This window comes from Gorilla gorilla, chromosome 1, assembly GCF_029281585.2.
Source record: "Gorilla gorilla gorilla isolate KB3781 chromosome 1, NHGRI_mGorGor1-v2.1_pri, whole genome shotgun sequence".
NCBI lineage: Eukaryota > Metazoa > Chordata > Mammalia > Primates > Hominidae > Gorilla > Gorilla gorilla.
This window is the reverse complement of record NC_073224.2, coordinates 214,075,406-214,101,923: the sequence shown is the minus strand read 5'-3', so window position 1 is coordinate 214,101,923 and position 26,518 is coordinate 214,075,406. Positions and strand designations below refer to the sequence as shown.

At 42.8% G+C, this 26,518-nt stretch overlaps 2 protein-coding genes across 7 annotated transcripts in view; one reads left to right on the top strand and one right to left on the bottom strand.

Moving 5' to 3' along the window:
• Positions 1 to 4,381, top strand: part of MTFR1L (mitochondrial fission regulator 1 like) — a 14,405-nt gene extending 10,024 nt beyond the window's left edge. For all 4 annotated transcript variants that reach the window (XM_004025197.4, XM_055388336.2, XM_055388320.2 and 1 more), the window contains exons 6-7: positions 942 to 1,263; positions 3,357 to 4,381. In XM_004025197.4, the coding sequence (XP_004025246.1) occupies positions 942 to 1,263; positions 3,357 to 3,462 (428 nt within the window). In that variant the 3' untranslated portion in view covers positions 3,463 to 4,381. The remainder of the gene's footprint in view (positions 1 to 941; positions 1,264 to 3,356) is intronic.
• On the bottom strand, positions 3,524 to 26,518 carry AUNIP (aurora kinase A and ninein interacting protein). 3 transcript variants are annotated; one of them, XM_004025204.5, is made up of 4 exons: positions 26,355 to 26,518; positions 8,851 to 8,992; positions 6,456 to 7,280; positions 3,524 to 3,594 (listed from the first exon to the last, which is right to left on the bottom strand). In XM_004025204.5, exons 1-4 carry the CDS (start codon positions 26,430 to 26,432, stop codon positions 3,524 to 3,526), a joined length of 1,116 nt encoding a protein of 371 aa, XP_004025253.2. In that variant the 5' UTR covers positions 26,433 to 26,518. The 3 variants fall into 3 exon arrangements, with proteins under 3 accessions (XP_004025253.2, XP_030865347.1, XP_055244231.1); XM_031009487.3 differs by lacking the exons at positions 3,524 to 3,594; positions 26,355 to 26,518 and adding an exon at positions 20,719 to 20,924 and having other exon boundaries at positions 6,259 to 7,280; XM_055388256.2 differs by lacking the exons at positions 3,524 to 3,594; positions 26,355 to 26,518 and adding an exon at positions 16,510 to 16,839 and having other exon boundaries at positions 6,259 to 7,280.

The following is a 26,518-nucleotide window of genomic DNA, read 5'->3' as shown; positions in this document are numbered from 1 at the left end:
CAAAACAAAACAGTGGTCTATTATGCAAACAAGCCCTGTAACCCACCCCTCCAGCTTTCTGTCTACAGTTAAGGCAGAACCACTGGAAATGGATGGGAAGCCTGCCTTAACCAGAGGCATGGATAGCCAACAGGTGGATCTCTCCCAAGATGCTCAGGGCTTATCTTCATATTCCTCCCATCCTCATTTTTTCACTCTGCATTGACTCAGAGTCATAGCTCTGAAATTTATCATTTGGTAGGACACATGAAAATCATGGTGTTCTTTGAAATCTTCATGTATTTAATTTCTTCACATGGAAGTTTTATGAAGAATTGTACTGAAACTTTCTGTTATTTCTTGGCTACTTTTTTGTCATCCAAGAGACAAGCAGAAGTAACATCTTTTTTAGAAACATAGTTTTTAGTGTATTTAGTGTTTTTAAAGTATTTTTAGAAATGTAAAAACTGAGGAAATTCTCTCCACTGAAATTTGGGAAGGTTGGGAGGTCTGTCACCATTCTGGTTTTGCTCAGAACATGTCTTCTAGTTCACAGATAGCAAGATTTCAAAGGAGCATAGTCAAAAGCACTAGTCTAGTTAGAGAAAAGGACAAATTCAGGCCTTAGCTCTTATCACTGCTGCTTTGGCCTATGACAGGGCTGTCACTCCACAGCATATTGTGGAATGGGAGCTTTTAAATGCCAAGGCCATTATGGGGCTGGGTTTTCCTGCCTTCCTGGAACACTGGAAAAGCCCAGTGCTTCTACAGCTTTCTGAGCCCCCGAGTGAGAAGCATAGTGGAATGACCCTCCACTGGCTACAGATACCATCCTGGCTCTCCCAGATTGTCATGGTGTCAGCCCAGGAAATGAATGTTCAGTAGGCAGGGCTGTGGGGAGAAGATATTGCTACTGTGTTCTAGCCCCAATGTCCACCCATGCCTATTGTTTTCTCTTTCAGCTTCGGCTTCATTAACGCCAGATTTCTTATCTCCAGGAAGTTCAAATGTCTCTTCTCCCTTACCTTGTTTTGGATCCTCATTCCACTCTACAACTTCCTTTGTCATTAGTGACATCACCGAGGAGACAGAGGTGGAGGTCCCTGAGCTTCCATCAGTCCCCCTGCTTTGTTCTGCCAGCCCTGAATGTTGCAAACTAGAACACAAAGCTGCCTGCAGTTCGTCTGAAGAGGATGACTGCGTCTCTTTGTCCAAGGCCAGCAGCTTTGCAGACATGATGGGTATCCTGAAGGACTTTCACCGAATGAAACAGAGTCAAGATCTGTAAGTATCTGATGAGGAGCTCTGGTATCTATTTACTCAGCGTTGCCCATGGCCAATTATCTAATGCAACATACTTACGTAGTAAGTTCTTAGTAGTACCATATGTTATGTCATTCATAAAGCTTGCTGACTACCTGCTTGCCAGTGCCTGGGGCCCCAGTTTGAGGAAAGAGCAACACTACATTTATTGGGTTTGGTCACCCCAACCAAGTATGAGGCTAGTAGGGATTTTACAAGAAGGCTCATCTAATCCAACTTCTGTCCTCAGGTGGCTTTACCACTTCAGTCCTCATACTGCTAGTGACAGTGTCTTCATGCCCCACCCTTCAAAGTGAGGGGTTGCATGACATTATGTTTTGTTATGTTTTCTTATCTCAAATTGGTAGACTTTTTTGGTGGTAGGAGAATTTCATAAAGTTGGAGATTTCTGCTTTAAAATACAGTGGTCCATTGTGCAAACAAACCCTGCACATTCAGTGATTTGAGAATAAGGTTTTTGAGACTCACCAGTAGTTCCAAAACCTAGCTGCCCATCAGAATTGCTCAGATTTGTTAAAAATACACCTTTAACTTACTAAAGTAGAACCCCAAGGAGTGGAGCTCTAGGTTTTTCCAGTGGAGTATGAGGGTCTTTGGGGAATACCTACCTTGAAAAACTTCATCTGGCAAAGAAGCCTCAGGGAGTCACCCCATTGCATAGTGTTTCTCCAGTTGCGGGTTGTGGTTTCAACAGCTGCACAGGACTCACCAGAGGAGCTTGGTTTGAATGCAGGTTCCTGGGCATTTGAGAGCCAGACCTTGATGGCCAGCACCCACCTTGTGCAGCTCTGTTTGTTAATGCAGATGAAAAACTGTTTTGGGGACAGGGAAGCGAGGTCCTTTCCTGAGTTGATAAAGTTCTTGTTAAAGGGAAAGTTACTTGCCCTGGATCCCTTTTTGTCTCCTGGGATCCATTTCCCTCTGAAAAGTAGACCAGGCTAAGTGACTCCCTCATTGCTTCCTGGCAGTTGACCCATTTAGGGAAGTCACTCTTAACCTTCCTTCACTGGCCCTAGTCAGGTTGGTCATACTCACCCATCTCTCTTTGGTCTTCCACATTCCCAAATTCAGTTGCTGCTGTTTTTGGTCTTCTCTGAGCTGTTTTCTTCTGAACAAAATGTTTTATAGGTTGACTCTCAAACTTTCTCTTACTTGCCTTTTGGACCAAATTAGATTCAAGACCCTTATTGCTAGCCCCCTCCTCCCACTTGTGTCCTCAGATCAGAAGGAGCTGGGTCAGTGAATACGAACGGGAAAGTACCCCAGTCAGCAAAGGTTCAGATATGTCACCAACCAAACGCAGTCCCTCTTGTTTTTGCTTTGAAGGTTGAATAGTCAGTCTTGGCTCTTATATTTAGCTTAATCACCAGTAAAACACCTTCATGATGAATGTATATAAGTTCACTAGGATTTCAAGCAACTATTTTCCAGGTATCTAGGACCCTCTTATATGATGTATCAGATAACTTGGGCCTACTTCAGTCTGGAGTTGGTTTTGTTCCCATGAGTTTCTTATGTGAATGTTTTGCTCTAATTCTGGCTCTCATAAAAAATCATCTCCCCTGAAGGGGAGACCCGGTAGTAGGAAATCCCAAGCACACCTTTTCTCCAGAACTATCAAGGGTCAGAATAGCCAAGAGTCATCAGTCACTTCCCCTGCTGACCCTCTGGGGAAATGCTACTAAGAAAACATAGGGCCAGAAGGCAGAAGCTTAGCCACCAGAGGCCAACTCTAACAGATTGATGGTCCTTTACTTTGCCCATACTTTATAGCTATTTCAGGAAATAGTAAAGCATTCTAGTTAATAGATGAGATCTGGAACCAGCTAGTTTGGTTTTGAACTCTGGATTCACCGCTTACTTGCTCAGTGACTAGTGACCTTGGGCAACTTGTATAACCTTTCTGTGCTTCAATTTCCTTATCTTTGAAAGGGAATTGTAATGGCACCTACCTCGTAACATTGTTGTGAGGATTCAATGAGATAATGTATTCAAAAAGATATACAGCACTACACAGGAAAGAGTAAGTACTCAAGCTATTATTGTGTCTCTAGGAACCGGAGTTTATTGAAGGAGGAAGACCCTGCTGTGCTTATCTCTGAGGTCCTAAGGAGGAAGTTTGCTCTAAAGGAAGAAGATATCAGTAGAAAAGGAAACTGACAACCCTCAGCTCTGCAAACTCAGTCTCATGCTCCTGGAATACCTTCAATAGCTGCCTTCCTCACTGCAGATGTTTCTGCCTCTTAAGGATAGATCTTCTGCAACAGTCTTGCTGACAAGCTAGAGCTTGGACTGAAAGAAAAGAGCTGGATTATATGTTTCCCAGACTTCAAACCCTAGCAGAAGCTAAGGCTTGTGATTTGACCTGAGACATTTGTTTCAGGTAATCGTGTAGAATGAAGTATCTTAGTTTAAAGGGTAAGAGAGAAGTTGTTTCTGGTTTTTCCTTGCCCCTGTGTGAAAATAGGTCCTAAATGACTGACTTCACTGCATTAGACCCTATAACTGGTCTCACAAGATACTTTGTGCCCAGCTGTCACTCACTCTCAGCAGCTTCCTTGCAGCAGAGCAGGGCTGAGGGGAAGGGGCTATAAATGTTTGTATACATGTTCACAGGGCACGGAAAATCTTATGCTGCTCCGTCATAAACCTACACCAATGCCCAGCAATCACCCTCCTCACTTCCTTGTCTAGATGTAGAGGTCAGGCTGCTGAACCAGCCGACACATGGGCTACTGCTGGGAAGCCTGGGCTGTTTTTTTTTCTTAAACACATTTTATATTACTGAACAACCAAATCTACCCTCCACGGCCCTGAGGCCTTATCAGTTCCACTGATTAAAAACTTTCTCTTCCACGGACTTTAAGCCCGGTAGGAAAGAGAAAGGAGGAGGGGGAAAGAGCAAACCATCTTTCTTCCAGGCCCTTGACTGCTCCTTTGGGCTGGGCCAAGGTTTGTATGTACCACACCATGCATGACTCAGATGCCCTCAGGTCCCTTTCTCTATGGTATGTATACTGCTTGTGTTTGGGTTGAAGCACTACCTGACATTAAAGGAAGGACTTGGAGAGAGAATGCATTTGCTGTGTCCATCTCTTGAGTTGCGATTACCCAGTATCCTTCAGGGGCATAGGATTATTGTTAATTTTAAGGTGTATGAACTTTTAAACAGGCTACTGGCTTCTCCTCTTTCCTTATAAGGTCCTGCCCTTCTAGGGGGTTTCTTCTCCCTTTCTGTAGAGATTTTGCCCTATACTCTTTCTTTTTTTTAGAAACAGTATCTAGCTTTGTCATGCCGGAGTGCAGTGGTGGGATCATTAGCTAACTGCAGTCTCCAAACTCCTGGGCTCAAGCGAGCCTCCCACCTTAGCCTCCTGAGTAGCTGGGACTACAGGTATGCATCACCACACCCAGGAAATTTTTAAATTTTTTTGTAGCAATGGGGTCTTGCTATGTTGCCCAGGCTGGTCTTAAACTCCTGGTCTCAAGCAAACCTCCCACCTCAGCCTCCCAGAGCGTTGAGATTACAGACATGAGCCACCGCACTAAGCCCCATACATTCTTAAAAGCAGATCTTCCAGGAAAATGACTGGAGAGATGACATACACGATAAAAGTAGAATTTAACATTTAAATTAGGCCAGGCACAGTGGCTCACACCTCTAATCACAGCACTTTGGGAGTTCAAGATCAGCCTGGGTAACAAAGCAAGACCTCATCTCTACAAAATATTTTAAAAATAATTAGCTGGGCATGGTGGCATGTGCTTATAGTTCAGCTACTCGGGAGGCTGAGGTGGGAGAATCACTTGCGCCCAGGAGGTCCAGGCTGCAGTGAACCGTGTTCATGCCACCACACTCCAGCCTGGGCAAGAGAGCGAGACCATGTCTCAAAAAAATAAAATTTAAGTTAAAAAAAAAAAGAAGCAGTTCTCTTATAACCTTGCCAGTTTGTCCCTTAGAGGTTGTTTAAGCCTCTTAGATACCACATCAACAACAAAGAATAATGCCTTGGGTAGAAGACAGGTCAAACTAGACTCTGGTTCAGATCAGACTCAGGGCAATGACAGCATATACTATTACAGTGTTGCCTTTTCAAAAATAAAATTGGTAATGGTTTAATTACCAATTATCACAAGAGCCACTTTGTAAACATTTATTTGGATTCATAGTTTTACAAAGGGGATTCCCTCCTATCTTGTGGGAAAAGGGTAACACAGTCACATCCAGATTGTTATATAGCTCAGGCTTTTTAAGGGAGATATTTAAACAGAGTATATAACTGTAAAGTGCTGTACAGTTACCACAAAAATAAAATAGGAAACTAGCACCATTCTACCTCTCTTCTCTCCACACCTGGGTTGTGGGGAGATTTGCTAATCACTAAAAAAAAAGGGTCAAGAGTAATCATCCCAAGCTTAGGCTGATGTGGGTTAAGATCAGCCAGAGATTAAAAGCTCACACATCTGGCTGGCCGAGGTGGCTTATGCCTGTAATCTCAGCACTTTGGGAGGCCGAGGTGGGCGGATCAGGAGGTCAGGAGATGGAGACCATCCTGGCTAATATGGTGAAACCTCGTCTCTACTAAAAATACCCAAAAAAATTAGCTGGGCGTGGTGACGCATGCCTGTAGTCCCTGCTATTCGGGAGGCTGAGGCAGGAGAATCGCTTGAATCCGGGAGACAGAGGGTGCAGTGAGCTGAGGTCGCACCACTGCACTCCAGCCTGTCAACAGAGCGAGACTCCATCTCAAAAAAAAAAAAAAAAACACATCCATAAGCAAGGTCCCAGTCAGACATCTGGAAGGGCAAAGAGATGGCTCTGTGCAGGCTGAGTAAAAGGCACTTTCACAGAGATAAATACCCACCGTGCTGCCTCAGTGTTCATCATAGACTCATTCAGGGAATTTACCAGCCACCATCTTCCTGAGGGAAAGCCATGATGCCAATCCCACTGTCTTAACAATGGTACTGCCCTTTATTTACACAGAGAAGATGCTCAGTAATGACAACTTCATCCCATGCCACCTTCCCACCTAAACAAACTCACTCCTCTCTCCACCCACAACTATATTTTCCTACATCTCTATCATTTCAAGGTACTTTTAGAAACAAAGCTTCAAACATTTAGAATTGGTGCCTGATAACTTGATTACCTTCAGAGTCCTGGGTAAAGAGCAAATCAGGCTTCAGATTTTGAGTTGGCCCATCCTCCTGGCACTGAGCCCAAGGACTGTTAGGAAACGGCCCAAAGTCCCAATTCCAGTTATTGGTTACATCTTGAAAAGGAGCTCTAGTGTTGTGGGCAATGACCCGCTGGCCTTGAGAATCTTCAGTGAAAAGTTGACTCCAGGAGTCCTTGTCATTCTTTTCATTGTCCCAGGAAAACACAGAAACTGGACTACGGCTTTGTTTCACTGATTCTATGTTTTCTCCATTCCAGGATTCCCTGTATGTTTGAGGGAGGACAGGGGCCTGCCTGTTTTCTTTGGCAGACACCTTTCTTTCCAATTTAGTCTTGCCTAAGGGCTGACAGCATTTGCCCCCAGGTAGTTTGGTGTGTTTCCCCATACTCTGATAGTTCTTCTTAGACTCATGAAGCCATTCCCATTTCCTGGCAGAATCCCCTTTTTCTTCCTTTCGGTCTAGCAAACAAGAACTTTCCAAGTCCTCGGTGAAGGAAAAAGCCAGTGGGGTATTACTATCTCCGGCACAGTCTAGAGTATCAGGCTGGAGCAAAGATAGCTCAGTTGAAAATGGGGTTTTCATTCTGTGGTGGCCAGAAGTCTGGAGGGACTGAGGAGAGAGTCCAGCTTCCTGGATGTCTGCAGTGGTTGAAGTGGCTAAAGGGGATGCCATGCAATCGTGTGCTAAGCCTGGGATCAAATGGTCTAGCTGGGTCGCATTTTTCTTGGACTCTTTGTTGATCTGACTTTCTGTATGAGATGAAACACTCTTCTGGTCACTGCCATTTGTCTTTCCTAATAAAACAGGAATGAACAAATATTATTCTGCAGAAAAACTGCCCTAAGCAGGATTCAGTTGGCTTTTTCTGAAATCAGTATCAGCTACTATTACTACCTAGTGCAGGAGTCTTAAGACTCTTCACATAACTTTGTAGCCAATCTTCCTGTTTTCAATCTTGCCAGTCTATCATGAATAAACTCTAAAACATCAGATCTTATATTCCCTACTCAAATACATGGATACTTCCCATCACCTACCTAATAAAGTCAAACATCGCATACAACCAGACCATAGCCTACTTTACCAGCTGAGTTTTCATTTGTAGGTTTGTTTAACATGGGGCACATCAGTTTTGCTTTTGTTTTTTATTTAATGTGTTTTTTTACTAAATGGTGATCCTGGTCAAATACACCTTCCTAGACATTATCCTTAAAGAAACATGCTAAACACATACTAGTTTTGTAAGGTCTTAAAGATGACATTAACTATCCAACTCTGAGAAACCTTCTGGTGACAGTGTGAAAAACGTGGGTCCTCCACTCCCCAGGCATTTCATTGGAAAGGGAGTGAAGACACAATTAGGATGCTAAGTCAATCAGTAGGTAGAATAGTGAAACAACTACTAGTGTCCAGCCTGTTAATTTTATGAGGCATAGAGTGGATTCTGTTCTGCCTTAAGATAAGGATGGAGGACATGGAATTCCCAACTTGGCTCAAATTATTCCAAGATCTAATTATAAAAACAAAGCAGAATAACTGATTTCCTCTTTCCTTCTACAGTAAGAATTATACTGCAGAAACTAGGTTTTGTGAGAATTCTCAACTTTTCCTTAGAATTCAATATAGACTATAAAATACACCAGAATTTGTAAGTGGAAAAAGTGGGTTTTTTGTTTGTTTTTTTTAAATCTGCCCTTACATAAAGCAAAAGAGTGTATGTTTTTGTTTGGAGGAGGGAGAGGGCATTTTGAAGGTTTAGGCAAAGCAATCCTGAGAATCACACCCGGCATTAGAGCACTCTTCCCAACACCCTCCAAGTGGCAGGAACCCTGCTGTTTAAGGCCCAGCCTGCTCTGAGTTAGCTGCTCCCCTGAACAGGGACCTGGAAGCAAAGAACTGCCAAAAGATGAGACATAAGCCAACTTTATGTGAGGCTTTCTAAGAAAAAGCATCTTTGAACCTTTCACTAATTTGAGAAGCGTCACACAAAAATATCAATTATCAATTAACCTTAGACAGAGTACCCACTGTGGCCAACCCAAGATATATACCACCTAACTAATGGCAGGGCAACTCCCCAGTGCACCTCCAACTCCCAAGTACACCCTTCCTGACTGCTCTGTCAGCAAATACAAATATTTAATATTAAGCTGAGCAAAACAGAACCAGAAAAGTATGTTTGTAAAAGTACACATATATTGCTTTTCAAAAGGCAACAACTTATGTTTTATAACCTCTTCTAACAGGCTAAGTTTAACACAATGCACTGGTTTCACCATTTCTCATAAATGGTCTAACATGGATAAATGAACACACTCCTTTTTTGCTCTGGATAATGAAGTATTCCCATATGGGTCACCATACCTGGCTGCAAGGTGAAGAAGGAAGCAATGCTTCTCTGGTGAATGCCTGTAGATGGAGCTCTTCTTTGAGTAAAATAAATATTAGCCTTTCTTTCTCCAGGAAGGAGTGTTAGCATTTTGGTGCCTGGTTTGATTAAATGTGTCTGAGAAAGGAGAGAAAAAAGAATAATGAGCCTATTAATATTAAAAGACATACAGTAGAGATTCAGTACACACCAGTGATCCTCTGAGAACCACACTAGATCCTCTGTACTCCACTTATAGCCTATTCTCAAGGTAGTTGGTGCTGGACATCATCTTCCATTTCCAGCCATCGTAACGGTGTTTTTCTCAGGAATCACATATTCCAATGATAGCCCAATCTTTCTGCTTCCCCATGGAAATCAGTCAGGCTGACTAAACAAACAGGATTTGTTAACAGGATGGCAGAGATGATGCTCTTTTATATTTAAGGATAATTAATGATTCTACAGCAGCAGTTGATGCATTTTCAGTAGTTTTTAAGTAGTCACATAGTGGTGGTTAAGAGCATGGCTCAAGAATCAGTCCTTGGCCGGGCGTGGTGGCTCACGCCTGTAATCCCAGCACTTTGGGAGGCTGAGGCGGGCAGATAAGGAGGTCAGGAGTTCGAGACTAGCCTGACCAACATGGCGAAACCCCGTCTCTACTAAAAATACAAAAAAAAAAAAAAAAAAAATCAGTCCTAGTTCTGCCACTGCCACTTTGCTATGTGACCTTCTCCAAGTTGCTTAATCTCATTCTTAGGTGTCAAATGACAATAATAGTACCTATCCATATGGCAGTTATGAAAATTTAGTAAGGCCAGGCACGGTGGCTCACGCCTGTAATCCCAACACTTTGGGAGGCCGAGGCAGGTGGATCACGAGGTCAGGAGTTCAAGACCAGCCTGGCCAATATGGTGAAACCCTGTCTCTACTAAAAATACAAAAATTAGCCAGGCGTGGTGGCAAGCGCCTGTAGCCCCAGCTACTTGGGAGGCTGAGGCAGAAGAATCGCTTTAACCCGGGAGGCGGAGGTTGCAATGAGCCGAGATCGTGCCACTGCACTCCAGCCTGGGCGACAGAGCGAGACTCCGTTTCAAAAAAAAAAAGGAAAAAAGAAAATTTAGTAAATTTATTCACATAAAAGGCTTACACAGTTCCCGGCACATAGAAAACATTCAGTAGCAGTTGGCTAATATTAAGAGGAGGAGCAGTGAAACAGCACCAGTCTCACTACACTTTTAACTCAGGCGCTTTCATTCTTTAGAGAATGGAACTGGAAGATAGGCAAGAGAGGTTTGAAAAGGGAGTGGTCAACTAACTATAAATATAACCTCATCCTTATTTAATGTGATTTGTTTTTATTTCCATTTGCTTGTTAAAGAATGCCTGAGAAGTAGGGCAAATAGGATTATATTCAATTCAATTTTGCTGTGTCTGCCAAAAAACAAGTAAGATTTGCCAATATTCATGCAGCAAGTTAGAGGTAGGCCTGAATCTTGAAGCCGAGTTATTTATTCTAACTCAAAGTTGACTTCATTTTCACATTTGGAAACTAAGTTGTACTTTAAGTGGTTAAAAAAAGAAAGAAATCCTGGGGGTAAATTCATACTTCACCATGTTGTGTTACTGGTACAGAATCTTCTCTTCCACCACATACAACTAGAAAACTGGATCAAAGATACATGAAAAAATTGATATAAACAGCAGACAACAGGCAGTAAAGAATTGTGATCCTTGAGAAAAGGGAAACAAATAAGGTGAGCCCTATGATCACTCCAGCTTTCTGCCCAGAAGTGCTTTGCAGACCACAATGTATCTTTCTTCATGAATTGAGTAGACTGAGATTGGAATTTGTGGAAACTGAGGTGGCTGAGATTTGCAGCGCAGAGAAAGACCTCCAGAAGGGAGACCTCTGCACAGGGATCCCTTTAGTCCATTACTGAATACTAACCTACACATGTATTAGGTGAAACCCCACAAAGCCAGGCAATGAAACTGCAAACTGGAATTGCAAGCTGAGCAATTCCCAGAGCTCACACAGGCTGGGGGACATCTGCGTTCCCACTATCTGGATAGGATGATCTTGAATACCAGGGACATTCATTAGAGCTCTAAGGAGAATCATCCTTTAGTAGTAGAGCTAAACTAGCCCTAGAGCAAAAACTATTCCAAACACTTGCCTTAACAAAGCTTAAAAGCAAGCTTTGAAAGTATCAAGCTGACTAGCAAGTAACTACCTGCCAAAACAATTTTCAATATTCTTTGTTTTTTTTTTGAGACGAAGTCTCACTCTTGTTGCCCAGGCTGGAGTACAATGGCACAATCTCAGCTCACTGCAACCTCTGCCTCCCGGGTTCAAGCGATTCTCCTACCTCAGCCTCCTGAGCAGCTGGGATTACAACAGGTGCCTGCCACCATGCCTGGCTAATTTTTGTATTTTTAGTAGAGATGAAGTTTCACCATGTTGGCCAAACTGGTCTCGAACTCCTGACCTCAGGTGATCTGCCCACCTGGCCTCCCGAAGTGTTGGGATTACAGGTGTGACCCACCACGCCTGGCCAATATTCTTTAAAGACAACAATATCCAGATACTTAATGTAGCACTTGTAATGTCTAGCATGCAATAAAAAATTACTAGATATGTGAAGCAGAAAAATACTGTAATTGGGGTGGGGGTGAATCTGTTAATAGAAACAGACCCAGAAATGTGATAGATAAGAGAATTAGCAGACAAGTTAACAGTTAACTTAAAATAGTTGGAATAAATATGCGCAAGGATTTGAAGGAAAATATGAACATAATAAGGTGAGAAAATAGAAGATATAAAAAAAAATTCAACAGATGAGCTTAACAACAGATTGGAGACTACAGAAGAAAATAACAGTGAACCTGAAGACAATAGTAACACAAACTATACAAAATGAAGCAGAGAGAAAAAAATAACTGAAAAGGAAGAAGCAAAGTCTTAATCAGTGAGATATAAAGCATACATATAATTAGCCTCAAAAAAAACAGTGTGGAGGGGGACAGAAAATATGTTTGAAGAAATAAGGGCCAAAAAGTTTTCCAAATTTTGTGAAAATTATAAACAACTGTAACATTCTTTTTCAAAGATAGCCAATACGAGATCTCCCATTTCACATGTTCTTCTTATGTGACTATGACACTCTTCCCATCAAGTGTTATGAAGTCCTTATTCCCTCACCTTGAACTTGGAAAGTACTTTGTGACTACTTTGAACAATAAGGTATGACAGAAGTAACAAACACCATACATGATTTCCAAAACTAAGTCATAAAAATGCCATGCACTTCTGCCTTGCCCTCTTGAGGTGCTCACTCTTGGGACCAACTCAATACATTTGAGGATACCCAAGCTGGCACATGGCTCTCTAAATTTTATAGGAGCCACATCCTAGATATGTAAAATAATGCGGTTAGTATGCCAACAAATATTTGAGTACCTATATGCTAGGACTGGGAAGATAGCGATGAACAAAATAGACTTTCTGCTCCAGTAAAGTTTATAGCTTAAGAGAGAATAACAGACTAATAAATAGTTATTTAAATTACTACAAGTATGCTAAGTCCTATAAAGAAGTTTTACAGAAAACTACAGATTATCAGAAAACACTAAGACCTCAATTAGCAAAACATCTGGGAATAAAGCTTTTTGCCAAGTTGGCAGGAGCTGAAGGATGTACCTTCTGTAGGTCAGAGTGAAGTCGGAAGTGATACTGTCCCAGTTATAGCTCTCTTAGAAGACCCATGGCTTCAAGGGTCTACCTCTATCTCAGTGGACTGTCATGACTGTGTGAGAAAAGGTTATTTGGAACTGAGAAAGATCCCAGGTACAAAGTCCTTCAGCTGATTATCCCTACCTCAAAATAAAGGCAGCTGTTTGTATTTTATACAGTATAGACATACCTTATTTTATTGCACCTTGCTTTACGCTTTGAAGATGTGTTTTTGTTTTTGTTTTTACAAATTGAAGGTTTGTGGCAAGCCTGTGTTGAGCAAGTCCGTCAGTGCCATTTTCCCACAGCATATGCTCACTTCATGTCTGTATCCCATTTTGGTACTTCTTGCAGTATTCCAAACTTTTTCATTATTATATCTGTGATCAGTGATTTTTTTTTTTTTTTAGACGGAGTCTCGCTGTCACCCAGGCTGGAGTGCAGTGGCACGATCTCGGCTCACTGCAACCTCTGCCTCCTGGGTTCACGCCATTCTCCTGCCTCAGCCTCCCGAGTAGCTGGGACTACAGGTGCTGGCCACCACGCCCGGCTAATTTTTTTGTATTTTTAGTAGAGACGGGGTTTCACTGTGTTGGCCAGGATGGTCTCGATCTCCTGACCTCGTGATCCGCCCGCCTCGGCCTCCCAAAGTGCTGGGATTACAGGCGTGAGCCACTGCGCCCGGCCAATCAGTGATCTTTAATGTTACTATTGTAATTGTTTTGGGGCACCATGAACCACATCTATATATGATGGCAAACTTCATCGATAAATGTTGTGCCTGTTTTGACTGTTCCACTCACTGGCTACTGCCTCAACTCTCTCCCTCTCCTTGGGCTGCCCTATTTAATACTGAAATTAGGCCAGTGAAGAACTCTATAATGGCCTCTAAGTGTTCAAGTGAAAGGAGAAGTCATAGGTCTCTCACTTTAAATCAAAAGCTAGAAATGATCATGCTTAAGTGAGGAAGACGTGCCCCAAGAGGCCAAAAGCTGAGCCTTTTGCACCAAACAGCCAAGTTGTAAATGCAAAGGAAAAGTTCTTGAAGGAAATTAAAAGTGCCACTCCAGTGAAAACACAAATAAGAAAGCAAAACAGCCTTATTGCTGATATGAAGAAAGTTTGAGTGGTCTGGATAAATGATCAAAGTAGCTACAACATTCGCTTAAGTCAAAGCCTAATTCAGAGAGCAAGGCTTTAACTTGAATTCAATTCTATGCAAGCTGAGAGAGGTGAGGAATGCCACAGAAGAAAAGTTTGAAGCTAGCAGAGGCTGATTCATGAGGTTGAAGGAAAAAAACTGTCCCTATAACATAAAAAGTACAGGTGAAGCAGCGAGTGCTGATGCAGAAGCTGCAGTAAGTTATCCAGAAGATCTAGCTAAGATCACTGATGAAGGTGGCTACACAAAACAATAGATTGTCACTGTAGACGAAATAGTCTTACATAGGAAGAAGATGCCATCTCGGACTTCCGTAGCTACAGAGAAGTCAATGCCTGGCTCCAAAGCATCAAAGGACAGGCTGACTCTCTTGTTAGGGGGCTAATGCAGCTAGTGATTTAAAGCCAAGGCTCACCTAATATTCTGAAAATCCTTAGGCCTTAAGAATTATGCTATATCTACTCTGCCTGTGGTCTATAAATGGAACAACAAAGCCTGGATGACAGCACATCTATTTATAGCATGGTTTACTGAATATTTCAAGCCCACTCTTGACTTTCTACTGCTTAGAAAGATTATTTTCAAAATATTACTGTTCATTAGCTGGGCACAGTGGCTCACACCTGTAATCCCAGAATTTTGGGAGGCTGAGGCAGGCAGATTGCTTGAGCCTAGGAGTTTGAGACCAGCCTGGGCAACATGGTGAGACTCCGTCTCTACAAAAAATTTAAAAATTAGCCAGGTGTGGTGACATGCACCTGTAGTCCCAGCTACTTGGGAGGCCAAAGTGGGAGGATCTCTTGAGCCCAGGCTGGAGTGTAGTGAGCCATGATCGTGCCACAGCACTCCAGCCAGGGTGACAGAGACCCCATCTCAAAAAAAAAAAAAAAAAATATATATATATATATATATATTACTGCTCATTGATAATGTTCCTAGCCACTCAAGAGCTTGATGGAGATGTACAAGAAGATTAATGTTTTCATGCCTGTTAACACAATATTCATTCTGTAGCCCATGGATCAAGGAGTAATTTCAATTTCTATGTCTTACTATTTAAGAACTACATTTCATAAGGCCACAGGTGCCACAGATAAATCCTGTGATGGATCTGGGCAAAGTAAATTGAAAATCTTCTGAAAAGGATTCACCATTCTAGATGCCAGTAAGAACATTCGTGATTATCTAGCCATGGTGGTGCTGCCTTATAATCTCAGTTACTCAGGAGACTGAGACTAAAGGATCACTTAAGCTCAGGAGTTTGAGATCAGCCTGGGCAAAATAGCGAGCTCCTGTCTGTTTGAAAAAAAAAAAAGTGGGGGGGGATTCATGATTCATAGTGACTTCAGCAGTATCCTCCAAATTCCTCTAGCCTACCTGTCAGGATACTACACACTCTCAAATAACCACTAATGGGTTAATCTTCTTAAGAGATAGCTCCCATGACAACAAATGCTTTCCATCAATTTCCAACAACATAGCACTAGTTTACCCTCCTAAGCTCACCTTCAACTCCAGGGAATAGTCTACACTTTAGCCAAATTGAATTATTCCCTATGTAGTAAAGAATCTTGGCCAGGTGCGGTGGCTCGTGCCTGTAATCCCAACACAGTAAAACCCCGTCTCTACTAAAACTACAAAAATAATTAGCCTGGGTTGGTGGTGCACGCCTGTAATCCAGCTACATGAAAGGCTGAGGCAGGAGAATCGCTTGAACCCAGGAGGCGGAGGTCGCAGTGAGTCGAGATCGTGCCATTGCACTCCAGCCCGGGCAAAAAGTTTTTTTGAAACTCCGTCTCAAAAAAAAAAAAAAAAAATCTTACGCAAGGAGAGGCCTGGCAGCTCCTGAGAGATAATCTCTAAATCCTTGGAATGTCCCACCTGATAGGAGTGTTTTGTTTTGTTTTTTAACCTGGGAGCTTTGGGCCACACCAAATAATCTGTGCTAACAATGTGATTTATGGAGGGGTCTTTAGGACATGCATTAACAGCATGACCTCTATAAGGGCTGAAAACTAAAGTCAGCAGGAAGGTGAGTCAACCACATGCATGTGACTAAGCCCCCAAAACAACTCTGGACATCAAGGCTCAGTTAAGCTTCCATGATTGGCAGTACTCTGTGTGTACTGTTACATATCACTGCTGAGAGCAGTTGGCATTGTCTATTTCTTCACTAGGAGGACACTGGAAGATTTAGGCTTGGGATTCTCCCAGACTTGGCTCTCTATGCCCCTGCCATTGGCTGATTTTCATTTGTGTCTCCTCACTGCAATAAACTGTAAGCATAACAGCTTTCAGTGACTTCTGTGAGTACTTCTAGCAAATTATGAAACCCGAGAATGGTTTTGGGGACCCCCAAACTTGAAGTTGCTGTCAAAAATTATGGTGGTCTTCAAGACTCCTTAACTTTTATTTCGTGTTTCACAAACATCCCTTATACTTCCTGCTTCTGTGGCACTATTCATAATGTCCCACTGCACTCCCATTTCCAACAAAATCTGGCCCTTCATTTAAGGTCTAACTCTTCCACAAAGCGTCTTTCTTTTCATTTTAACAGCTTTATTAATAGAGATACAATTCACATACCATAAAATTTGCCCATTTAAGTATACAGTTAAGTTTTAGTATACTTATGAAGTTGTGTAATTATCACCGAATCTAATTTTAGAACAGTTCTCATTTCCCCCAAAAGAAACCCTCTAGCCTTAGCAGTCATTCCTCACTCCCATCCCACCCCAGGCCCAGAAAATCACTTACTTTCTTTTCTACAGATTTGCCTATTCTGGGCCTTTTATGTATCATACAATATCTGGTCTTTTGTGACTGGCTTCTTTCACTGAGCCTAATGCTTGGAGGTCCATCCATGTTGTAGCATGTATCAATACTTCACTCTTTTTTATTGCCAAAGAATATTCCATTATATAGATACACCATTTTGTGTTATTTTGTTTGTCTGTTTGAGACAGGGTCTCATTCTGTCACCTAGGCTGGAGTGCAGCTACGCAATCTTGGCTCACTGCAACTTCTGCCTCCTGGGTTCAAGCAATTCTTCTGCCTCAGTATCCTGAGCAGCTGGAATTACAGGTGCCTGCCACCATGCCTGGCTAAGTTTTGTATTTTTTTAGTAGAGACGGGGTTTCATCATGTTGGCCAGGCTGGTCTTGAACTCCTGACCTCAAGTGATCTGCCCCATCTCAGCCTCCCAAAGTGCTGGGATTACAGGCGTGAGCCACTGCACTCAACCCTAGATATACCATTTTGTTTACCAGTTGATGTTCATCAGTTGATGACTACTTGGATTGTCTCCACTTTTTGGCTATTATGAGAAACGCTTCTAAGAACATTTGTGTGCAAGTTTTTGTGCAGACATACATTTTCCTATCTCTCGGGGGTACATACTTAAATGGGCAAATTTTATGGTATATGAATCATATCTCAATAAAGCTATGATCACATCAGCACTCTGAGTGTGATCATAGCACTCCAGTCTGCGTAACAAATTGAGACCCTGATTCTAAAAAAAACAACAACAACAACAAAACAACTGACCATAAATATAAGGGTTTACTTCTGGACTTTCAATTCCTTTGATTTATAATGTGTCTACCTTTATGACAGTATCAAACCATCTTAAGTACTGTAACTGTATAGTAATTTTGAAATCAGTACATGTGATTCCTCCAACTTTGTTACTCTTCAAGCTTGTTTTGGCTTTTCTAGATCCCTTGGATGTCATGAATTTCTGGATCAGACTGTCAATATCTGCAAAAAGGACAACTGAGATGTTGATAAGGACTGCACTGATTCTGTAGATCAATTGGGGCGTATTCCTATCTTAAGTCTTCTGATCAATGAACATGTAATGTCTTTCCATTATTTACATTTTTAATTTCTTTCAATGAGTTTTATAGTGTCCAGTGTATGTCTTGCACTGTTTTGTTAAATTTATGCCTAAGTATTTTATTCTATTTGATTCTATTGTAAATGAAATTATTTCCTTAGTTTCATTTTTTGGATAAAATCCTACCATACAGAAGTACAATTGATTTTTGTATCCTGTCACACTGCTGAACTCATTTTTTCTAATTTTTTAAGTGGATTCCTTAGGATTTTCTATACATAAGATCATATTTTCTGCAAACAGATAATTTTGCTTCTTCCTTTTTAATCTGGATATCTTTTATTTCTTTTTCTTGCTAAATTTCCCTGCATAAAATCTCTAGTGCAATGGTAAACAGAGTGGCAAGATCTTTGTCTTGTTGCTGATTTAGGAGTGGAAACATTCAGTCTTCTTCCATTAAGTATGATGTTAACTGGGTTTTCATAGATGCCCTTTGTGAGGCTGAGAAAATTGCCTTTTATTCCTGGTCTGTTGAGTGTTTTAATCACAAAATGATGTTAGTCAAAATGCTTTTTCTGTGTCTACTGACATGATTATGTGGTTTTTGTCTTTTATGCTATTAGTATGGTATATTAATTGGTTTTCAAATTTAAACCAACCTTGCATTCCTAAGATAAATTCCTCTTGGTCATGATTTATAATCCTTTTTATGTGTTGCTAAATTTGTTTTGCTTGTATTTTGTTGAGTATTTTTGTATCTGTATTCATAAAGGATACCAGACCATAATTTCCTTTTCTTGTGATATCTTGGTCTAGTTTTAGTATCAGAGTAATACTGGCCTCAAAATGAGTTGGAAAGTGTTCCCTCCTCTTCTATTCTATTTTTTTGAGAGAGTCTGAAGGATTGGTATAATTCTTTAAATGTTTGGTAGAATTCACCAGAGAAACTATCTGGACCTGGACTTTTCTTTGCAGGAAGTTTTAAAATTACTAATTCAATCTCTTCGTTATAGGTCTATAGACCAAAGGAATTGAACTGAAAGTCCAGAAGTAAACCCTTACATTTACAGTCAGTTGATTTTTATCTATTTCTTCTTGAGACAAGTTTGGTAGTCTGTGACTTCCTAGGAATTTGTCCATTTCATCTAAGTTATCTAAATGTGTTAGCATACAGTTGTTTATAGTATTCTCTTATAATTATTTTTATCTCTTTATTTTCTTTTTTAGACAGTCTCACTCTGTCGCCCAGGCTGGAATGCAGTGGTACAATCTCGGCTCACTGCAACCTGTCTCCCGGGTTCAAGTGATTCTCCTGCCTCAGCCTCCCGAGTAGCTGGGACTACAGGCGCACACCAACATAACTGGCTAATTTCTGTATTTTTAGTAGAGATAGGGTTTTTTCAGCCACCTCACCTGGCCTCTTGCTGACTTGACTGACTGATTGAGACAGGGTGTCACTCTCTTACCCAGGCTGGAGTGCAGTGGCTCAATCACCACTCAGTGCAGCCTCAACCTCCCTGGGTTCAGTGATCCTTACACCTCAGCCTCCTGAGTAGCTGGAACTACAGGCATGTACCACCACATCAGGCTAATTTTTGTATTTTTTGGTAGAGATAGGGTCTCCCTATGTTGCCCAGGCTGGTCTTGAACTCCTGGGCTCAAGGGATCCTCCCACCTCAGCCTCCTAAAATGCTGGGATTATAGGTGTGAGCCACTGTGCTCTCTTTTATTCTTGATCAGTCTAGCTAAAGGTGTGTTGAGTTTGTTGATCTTTGCAAAGAACCAACTTTTGATGCTGATTGTTTTTCTTTACTATTTATTTTCACTCTAAATTGTATTATTTCTTTCCTTCTGGTCACTATGGGTTTAGATTGCTCTTCTTTTTCTAGTTTCTTAAGGTAGATATTAGATTATTTAAGTTTTTTTTTTTTTTTTTTTTTGAGACAGGAGTTTCACTCTTGTTGCCCAGGCTGGAGTGCAATGGCACGATCTCAGCTCACTGCAACCTCCGCCTCCTGGGTTCAAGCAGTTCTCCTGCCTCAGCCTCCTGAGTAGCTGGGATTACAGGCGCCTGCCACCACGCCCAGCTAATTTTGGTATTTTTAGTAGAGACAGGGTTTCACCGTGTTGGCCAGGTTGGTCTCAAACTCCTGACCTCGGGTGATCCACCCACCTCAGCCTCCCAAACTGTTGGGATTACAGGTGTAAGCCACCGCGCCTGGCCAAGATTCTTTTTAATAAAAGCATTTACAGCTATACATATCCCTCTAAGCATAGTGTTAGTTGCATACCATAAATCTTGGTGCATTGTATTTTTGTTTTCATTTATCTCAAAGTACTTTCTATTATAATTTTCTTTTTGATTTCTTCTTTGACCCTTGGTTATTTAGAAATGTGCTGTTTAATTTCAACCTATTTGTGGATTTTCTACTTTTTCTTCTGTTACTGATTTCTACTTTCATTCCATTATGGAGAATATACTTTGTATGATTTCCATCTTTCTAAATTTATTGAGATTTGTTTTGTGACCTAGTATTTGTGGAGAATGTTCCAGGTGTCATGGAGAAGACTATGTATTCTGCTGTTGTTGGGTAGACTGTTCTATATTTTTGTCTGTTAGGTCTACCTGGTTTGTAGTATCGTTCAAATCTTTTTTCCTTGTTGATATCCATGATTGAAAGTGGGTATTAAAGTCTCCAAATATTGTTCACAAAATCTTTCTTAATATTAGCTGTATTAGTGTTGTATTGCTTTGTAATGAATTACCACAAAACTTACAAGCTTAAAACAATAAACATTCGGCCGGCGTGGTGGCTCATGCCTGTAATCCCAGCACTTTGGGTGGCGGAGGCAGGCAGATCACCTGAGGTCAGGAGTTTGAGAACAGCCTGACCAACATGGTGAAATCTCGTCTCTACTAAAAATACCAAAATTAGCCAGGTGTGGTGGTGGGCGCCTGTAATTCCAGCTACTGAGGGTGAGGCAGGAGAATCGTTTGAACCCATGAGTCAAAGTTTGCAGTGAGTTGAGATCGTGCCACTGCACCCCAGCCTGTGTGACAGAGCAACTCTGTCTCAAAAAACAAACAAACAAACAAAAACAAAACAAAAAAACATTAATCTCACACAGCTTCTCAGGGTGGTTAGCTTGGTGGTTCTGGCTCAGGGTCTCTCATGAGGTTGCATTCATGATGTTGGCTCAGGCTACAATCATCTGAAGCCTTAACTGGGGCTGAAAGGATCCACTTCCAAGATAGCTCACTAACATGGCTGTTAACAGGCTTCATGTAGCAACATGGAAGCTAGCTTTTCCCAGAGTGAGCAATCAAGAGAGGTCACAAAGCCATTTATGACCCAATCTGAAAAAAATCACACACCATCAGTTCCCGCAATATTCTATTCCTTAGAAGCAAGTTATGGCCCAGCGCAGTGGCTCACGCCTGTAATCCCTTTGGGAGTCCAAGGCAGGTAGATCACCTGAGGTCAGGAGTTTGAGACCAGTCTAGCCAACATGGTAAAACCCCGTCTGTACTAAAAATACAAAAATTAGCCGGGCATAGTGGTGCACGCCTGTAATCCCAGTTACTCATAAGGTGAGGCAGAAGAACTGCTTCAACTCAGCAGGTGGAGGTTGCAGTGAGCCAAGATCATGCCACTGCACTCCAGTCTAGGCAACAGAGTAAGACTCCATCTCAAAGAAATAAACAAACAAATAAATAAATAAATAGCAAGTTACCAAGTCCAATCCAAACATAAAGGCAGGAGAATGAAGCTCCACCTCTTGAAGGGAAGAGTGTGGACATATTTTAAAACCATCACAGTCCACCTTCTGGCCCCAAATTACTTACATTCTTCCCATATGCAAAATATACTCCCTCCCTCCCAAAACTCTACAAAAATCTCATCTCTTTATAGCATTAGCTTAATATCAAGGATACTAGCATCTAAAACAGGTACATGTGAAGTCCAAAAATGTAGTTTAAATACAGTTCCTTTAGATCTGCAGGCCTGTGAACTAAAGACAAATTATCTTCCCTCATACATCTAACACACAATTTGGAACAGGCATAACTGTTACAGACGTTATGTTCAAAAAGGGGGAAATAAGAGGTATAAGTGGGTCACCAGTCTGAAATCCAGCCAGGCATTTATTATCTCACAACTTCTGTGCATGAAGAATTTGGGTTAAGCCTAGATGGGTGGGTCTGTCTCACAGTCTAGTGAGGTTGCATTCAAAATATCAACTAGAGGTGCGGTATCCAGTTTCAAGATGACTCCCTCACTCACACAACTGTTGGCAAAAGGCCTCAGCTCCTCACTGCATGAACCTCTCCACAGAGCTGCTTGAGTGTCGTCACAACATGACAGCTGGCTTCTCCCAAAGAGACAATGAAGCTAAAGCTGCAGTGTCATTTATGACCTAGATTCAGAATTCTTTCTTTTTTTTTTTTTTTTTTTTTTTGAGATGGGGTCTCACTCTATCACCCAGTCTGGAGTGCAGTGGCGCAACCTTGGCTCACTGCAACCTCCACCTTCTGGCTTCAAGCAATTCTCCTGCCTCAGCCTCCTGAGTAGCTGGAATTATAGGCACCCGTCACCAAGCCTGGCTAATTTTAGTATTTTCAGTAGAGATGGGGTTTCACCATGTTGGCCAGGCTTAGACTCAGAATTCTAACACTATAACCTACCACATTCTATTCACTGGAGTCACTAAATACTGTCTGTGCTCAAGGAAAGGGGAATTAAGTTCTTTTAGAAGGAAAAGTACTGAAGAATTTGTGGACGTACATTAAAACTGCCACACTCCTCCGCCCATGATAAACTTTTTTTATTTTTTGTGGAGTTGGGGTCTCATTATATTGCCCAGGCAGGTCCCAAATTCCTGGCCTCTAGTGATCCTCCCGCCTCAGCTTCCCAAACTGCTGAGATTACAGGCACGAGCCACAGTCCTATTTAATTTTTTTTAAACAAACATATATTATTTTCATAATATAAAAACAAAATGAAAGCAAATCTAGTATACATACAAGGCCTAAGTAATGAGGCCAAATGGGTAGTTCAAATTAGGAGAGAAGCAAACTCACTCCAAAATAGACTACTATTGTCTACTGGCCAGACTACAAACTACTCATTCTCTCAAAAATAGCAAACCATTCTGTTGAGAGATCAAGGGGGAAGAGGCATGTTTTCAAAAGCACGGACACTAGCTACTGCCCATCCATCCCTGACATTAAAACTCAAAGGACTGTATGCCTATTTGATAGCCACTCTAGGAAGAGGCACCTTGTGAAAGGGAATCTTTAGTACTCTTCTCTGGGTTAGAAGTCAGAGTAATAGATAATAGTCAGGAACCAAAGATTTTAACAAGTATCTTTGGGAATCAAGTAACAAGAAGGAGAAATGGTGTTAGTGAGTATGGCCATAAGGTCCAGGCCTCTAGAAATCAGAATAAGTTAAGGGCCTAGAGATCCTGGAGGATTCCATACCTGTCATGCACTACATCAACAAGACAAATGTTTTCACCATAACATTGCCAGGGAAAAAGGCAGGATTTGGGAGTATAAGAATTATAGACAGACCAGGCACGGTGGCTCATGCCTGTAATCCCAGCACTTTGGGAGGCTGAGGCAGGCGGATCACTTGAGGCCAGGAGTTCGAGACCAGCCTGGTCAACATGGTGAAACCCTGTCTCTACTAAAAATACAAAAATTAGCAGGTATGGTGGCACACACCTGTAATCCCAGCTACTCATGAGGCTGAGGCAGAGAATCGCTTGAACCTGGGAGGCAGAGGCTGCAGTGACCCGAGATCATGCCACTACACTCCAGCCTGGGTGACAGAGCAAGACTCCATCTCAAAAAAAGAAACAAAACAAACAATAAAACAAGATTAGGCTGGGCGTAGTGGCTCACGCCTGTAATCCCAGGAGGCCGAGGCAGGCGGATCACCTCAGGTTGGGAGTTCAAGACCAGCCTAACCAACATGGAGAAATCCCGTCTCTACTAAAAATACAAATTCACCTGGGCAAGGTGGTGCATGCCTGTAATCCCAGCTACTCTGGAGGCTGAGGCAGGGGAACTGCTTGAACCCGGGAGGTGGAGGTTGCAGTGAGCTGAGATCGCACCACTGCACTCCAGCCCGGGCAACAAGAGCAAGACTCCATTTCGGAAAACAACAACAACAACAAAACAGAATTATAGACAGAGAGACAAATATTGGCTCTCCTCTTCCCTGTGGAATATTCCCTTTCTCGCTCTCCTGAACTCTTCCTAATTCTATTTCTGTTCTCCTTCTAAATTAAACTGGTGGCTGGGTGCAGTGGCTCACACCTGTAATCCCAGCACTTTGAGAAGCCACGGTGGGCAGATCACTTGAGCTCAGGAGTTCAAGACCAGCCTAGGTAACACAGCGAAACCCCGTCTCTACAAAAAAAAAAAATACAAAAAATGAGCTGGGCTTTGTGGCACTATGCCTGTAGTCCCAGCTACTCGGGAGGCTGAGGCAAGAGGATCACCTGGAGCCCGGGGGTGTTGAGGCTGTAGTTAGTCGTGATTACGCCACCGCACTCTAGCCTGGGTGACGGACTGAGGCCCTGTCTCCAAAATTAACTAACAAATCAAAGTGGTATACAAGTTTCCCACGCATCCCATGTCATTCAAGAATGTATTCAAAGGGTACAAACGGCTTATTCCTAATTCAAGGAGTAATAAATAGCTACTGCACATTTTGTTTTTTTTTTTTTTTTTTTTGAGACTGAGTCTTCTGTCACCCAGGCTGGAGTGCAGTGGCACGATCTCGGCTCACTGCAACCTCCACCTCCTGGGTTCAAGCAATTCTCCTGTCTCAGCCTCCCGAGTAGCTGGGATTACAGGTACCTGCCACCACGCCCAGCAAATTTTTGTATTTTTTATAGGAGAGACGGGGTTTCACCATGTTGGCCAGGCCGGTCTCGAACTCCTGACCTCAGGTGATCCGCCCGCCTCGGCCTCCCAAAGTACTAGGATTACAGGCGTGAGCCACCGCACCCGGCCATTTTGATAATTTTTTAAAAAATAAAACAATCGGCCGGGCACGGTAGCTCACGCCTGTAATCTCAGCACTTTGGGAGGCCGAGGCAGGCGGATCACTTGAGGTCAGGAGTTCAAGACCAGCCTGGCCAACATAGTGAAACCCTGTCCCTACTAAAAATACAAAACTCAGCCGAGCGTAGTGGCGGGCGCCTGTAGTCCCAGCTACTCGGGAGGCTGAGGCGGAAGAATCGCTTGAACCCGGGAGGCAGAGGTTGCAGTGAGCTTAGATCACGCCACTGCACTCCAGCACGAGCAACAAGAGTGAAACTCCATCTCAAAAATAACAATAATAATAATAGGCCGGGCGCAGTGGCTCACGCCTGTAATCCCAGCACTCTGGGAGGCTGAGGCGGGCAGATCACGAGGTCAGGAGAGCGAGACCATCCTGGCTAACACAGTGAAACCCTGTCTCTACTAAAAATACAAAAAATTAGCCGGGCGTGGTGGTGGCCGCCTGTAGTCCCAGCTACTCAGGAGGCTGAGGCAGGAGAATGGCGTGAACCCCGGAGGTGGAGCTTGCAGGGAACTGAGATCGTGTCACTGCACTCCAGCCTGGGCGACAGAGCAAGACTCCATCTCAAAAAATAATAATAATAAATAATAATAATAAAACGATCAAATTTCTTATCTATAAAACCAGGATAATGACAAAATCTACTTTACTGAATTTCGGTGAGTACTTGCCATTGATAAAGTGTATAAAGTCTCGGCAGAATGCCTGACACATAGAAAGCACTCAATAAAGGTTAGGTATTGTTGTTATTATTTATACACCTCTTTTCTTCCCTATAAGACTGTGAGCAACCTGAGAGCAAGAATCCTGCCCCTAGTGTCTGTTTTGAGCCTGTTTTCCGTATGTAAAATGGGTATCATTACACTATCTACCATATAGAATTGTACCAAACAAGGTAACATACCTAAAACACTTAGCACCAGCATAAAATGCTCAATAAACATGAATGATTATTATCTCGCACTTTTGTTTCTTTACAGTGACTGAAGAGCATCTTGCCTAGGTGACAGACCTGAATGTGATTTCCAGCTCCTTCTAGTTAGGCGGGCCTAGGTTAGTTACTGAACCTCAGTTTCCTCATTCCCAGTAAGAATGACGATACATATAACGCATATTCAGTATCTAATGCAGTATCCGGCACCCAGTGACTGCTCAGTACATAGGAGGCCAGCTCCCCTTCCCATAGCTTCTACTTTTCCCCTCAAAGTTACCGGTTCTGGGCAGGTAGTTGGCCTGCAACTTGGCAAATTGGGTGGAAACAGACCCCGGGGTGAGAATTCCCCCAATTTGCATTCGCATCCATCTCCCAATGCTCCAGCCTCTACTAGGACGTCTCGCAGGGACTGTGGCCTCCTAGGGAGCCTGGTCAGTTCAACTGCTCCGAGCGAACTTTCCCTCCGCCTCTCCCACACCTGAACCTTCGCCGCCCCTCCCTGCGCACCGCTCCTCCACACCCCTCAACAGCACGCTCCTTCCTTCCGTCCCTCCCATCCTCCCCAAGCCCCATTTTTCGACCTTCTTCAGACCACAATCCCTCTCGCCTGTGAATCTCCAACGCTGTTCCCTTCTCTGTCCCCGACTTCGCTTTCATCATCTCCAGGTGTCCCCCAAACTCCTCCCGTCTTACGCCTCCAGGCCCTACCTGGTTCCCAACGCCCTCTCATCCCCCAGCGTCCCACCTGCACTTTCCGCCTCTTCAGCGCCGCCGCGTCCAGCCACACGCCGCAGGCCTCCTCCTCGGGGCCTGTCCGCCTCATGGCCGCTGAGGAGACGAAGCCGGCAGGACGCCGGCGCAGGCTCCCGGCGCCTCAGGGAACGCCAGAACCGCGGCCGCCGACGTTCG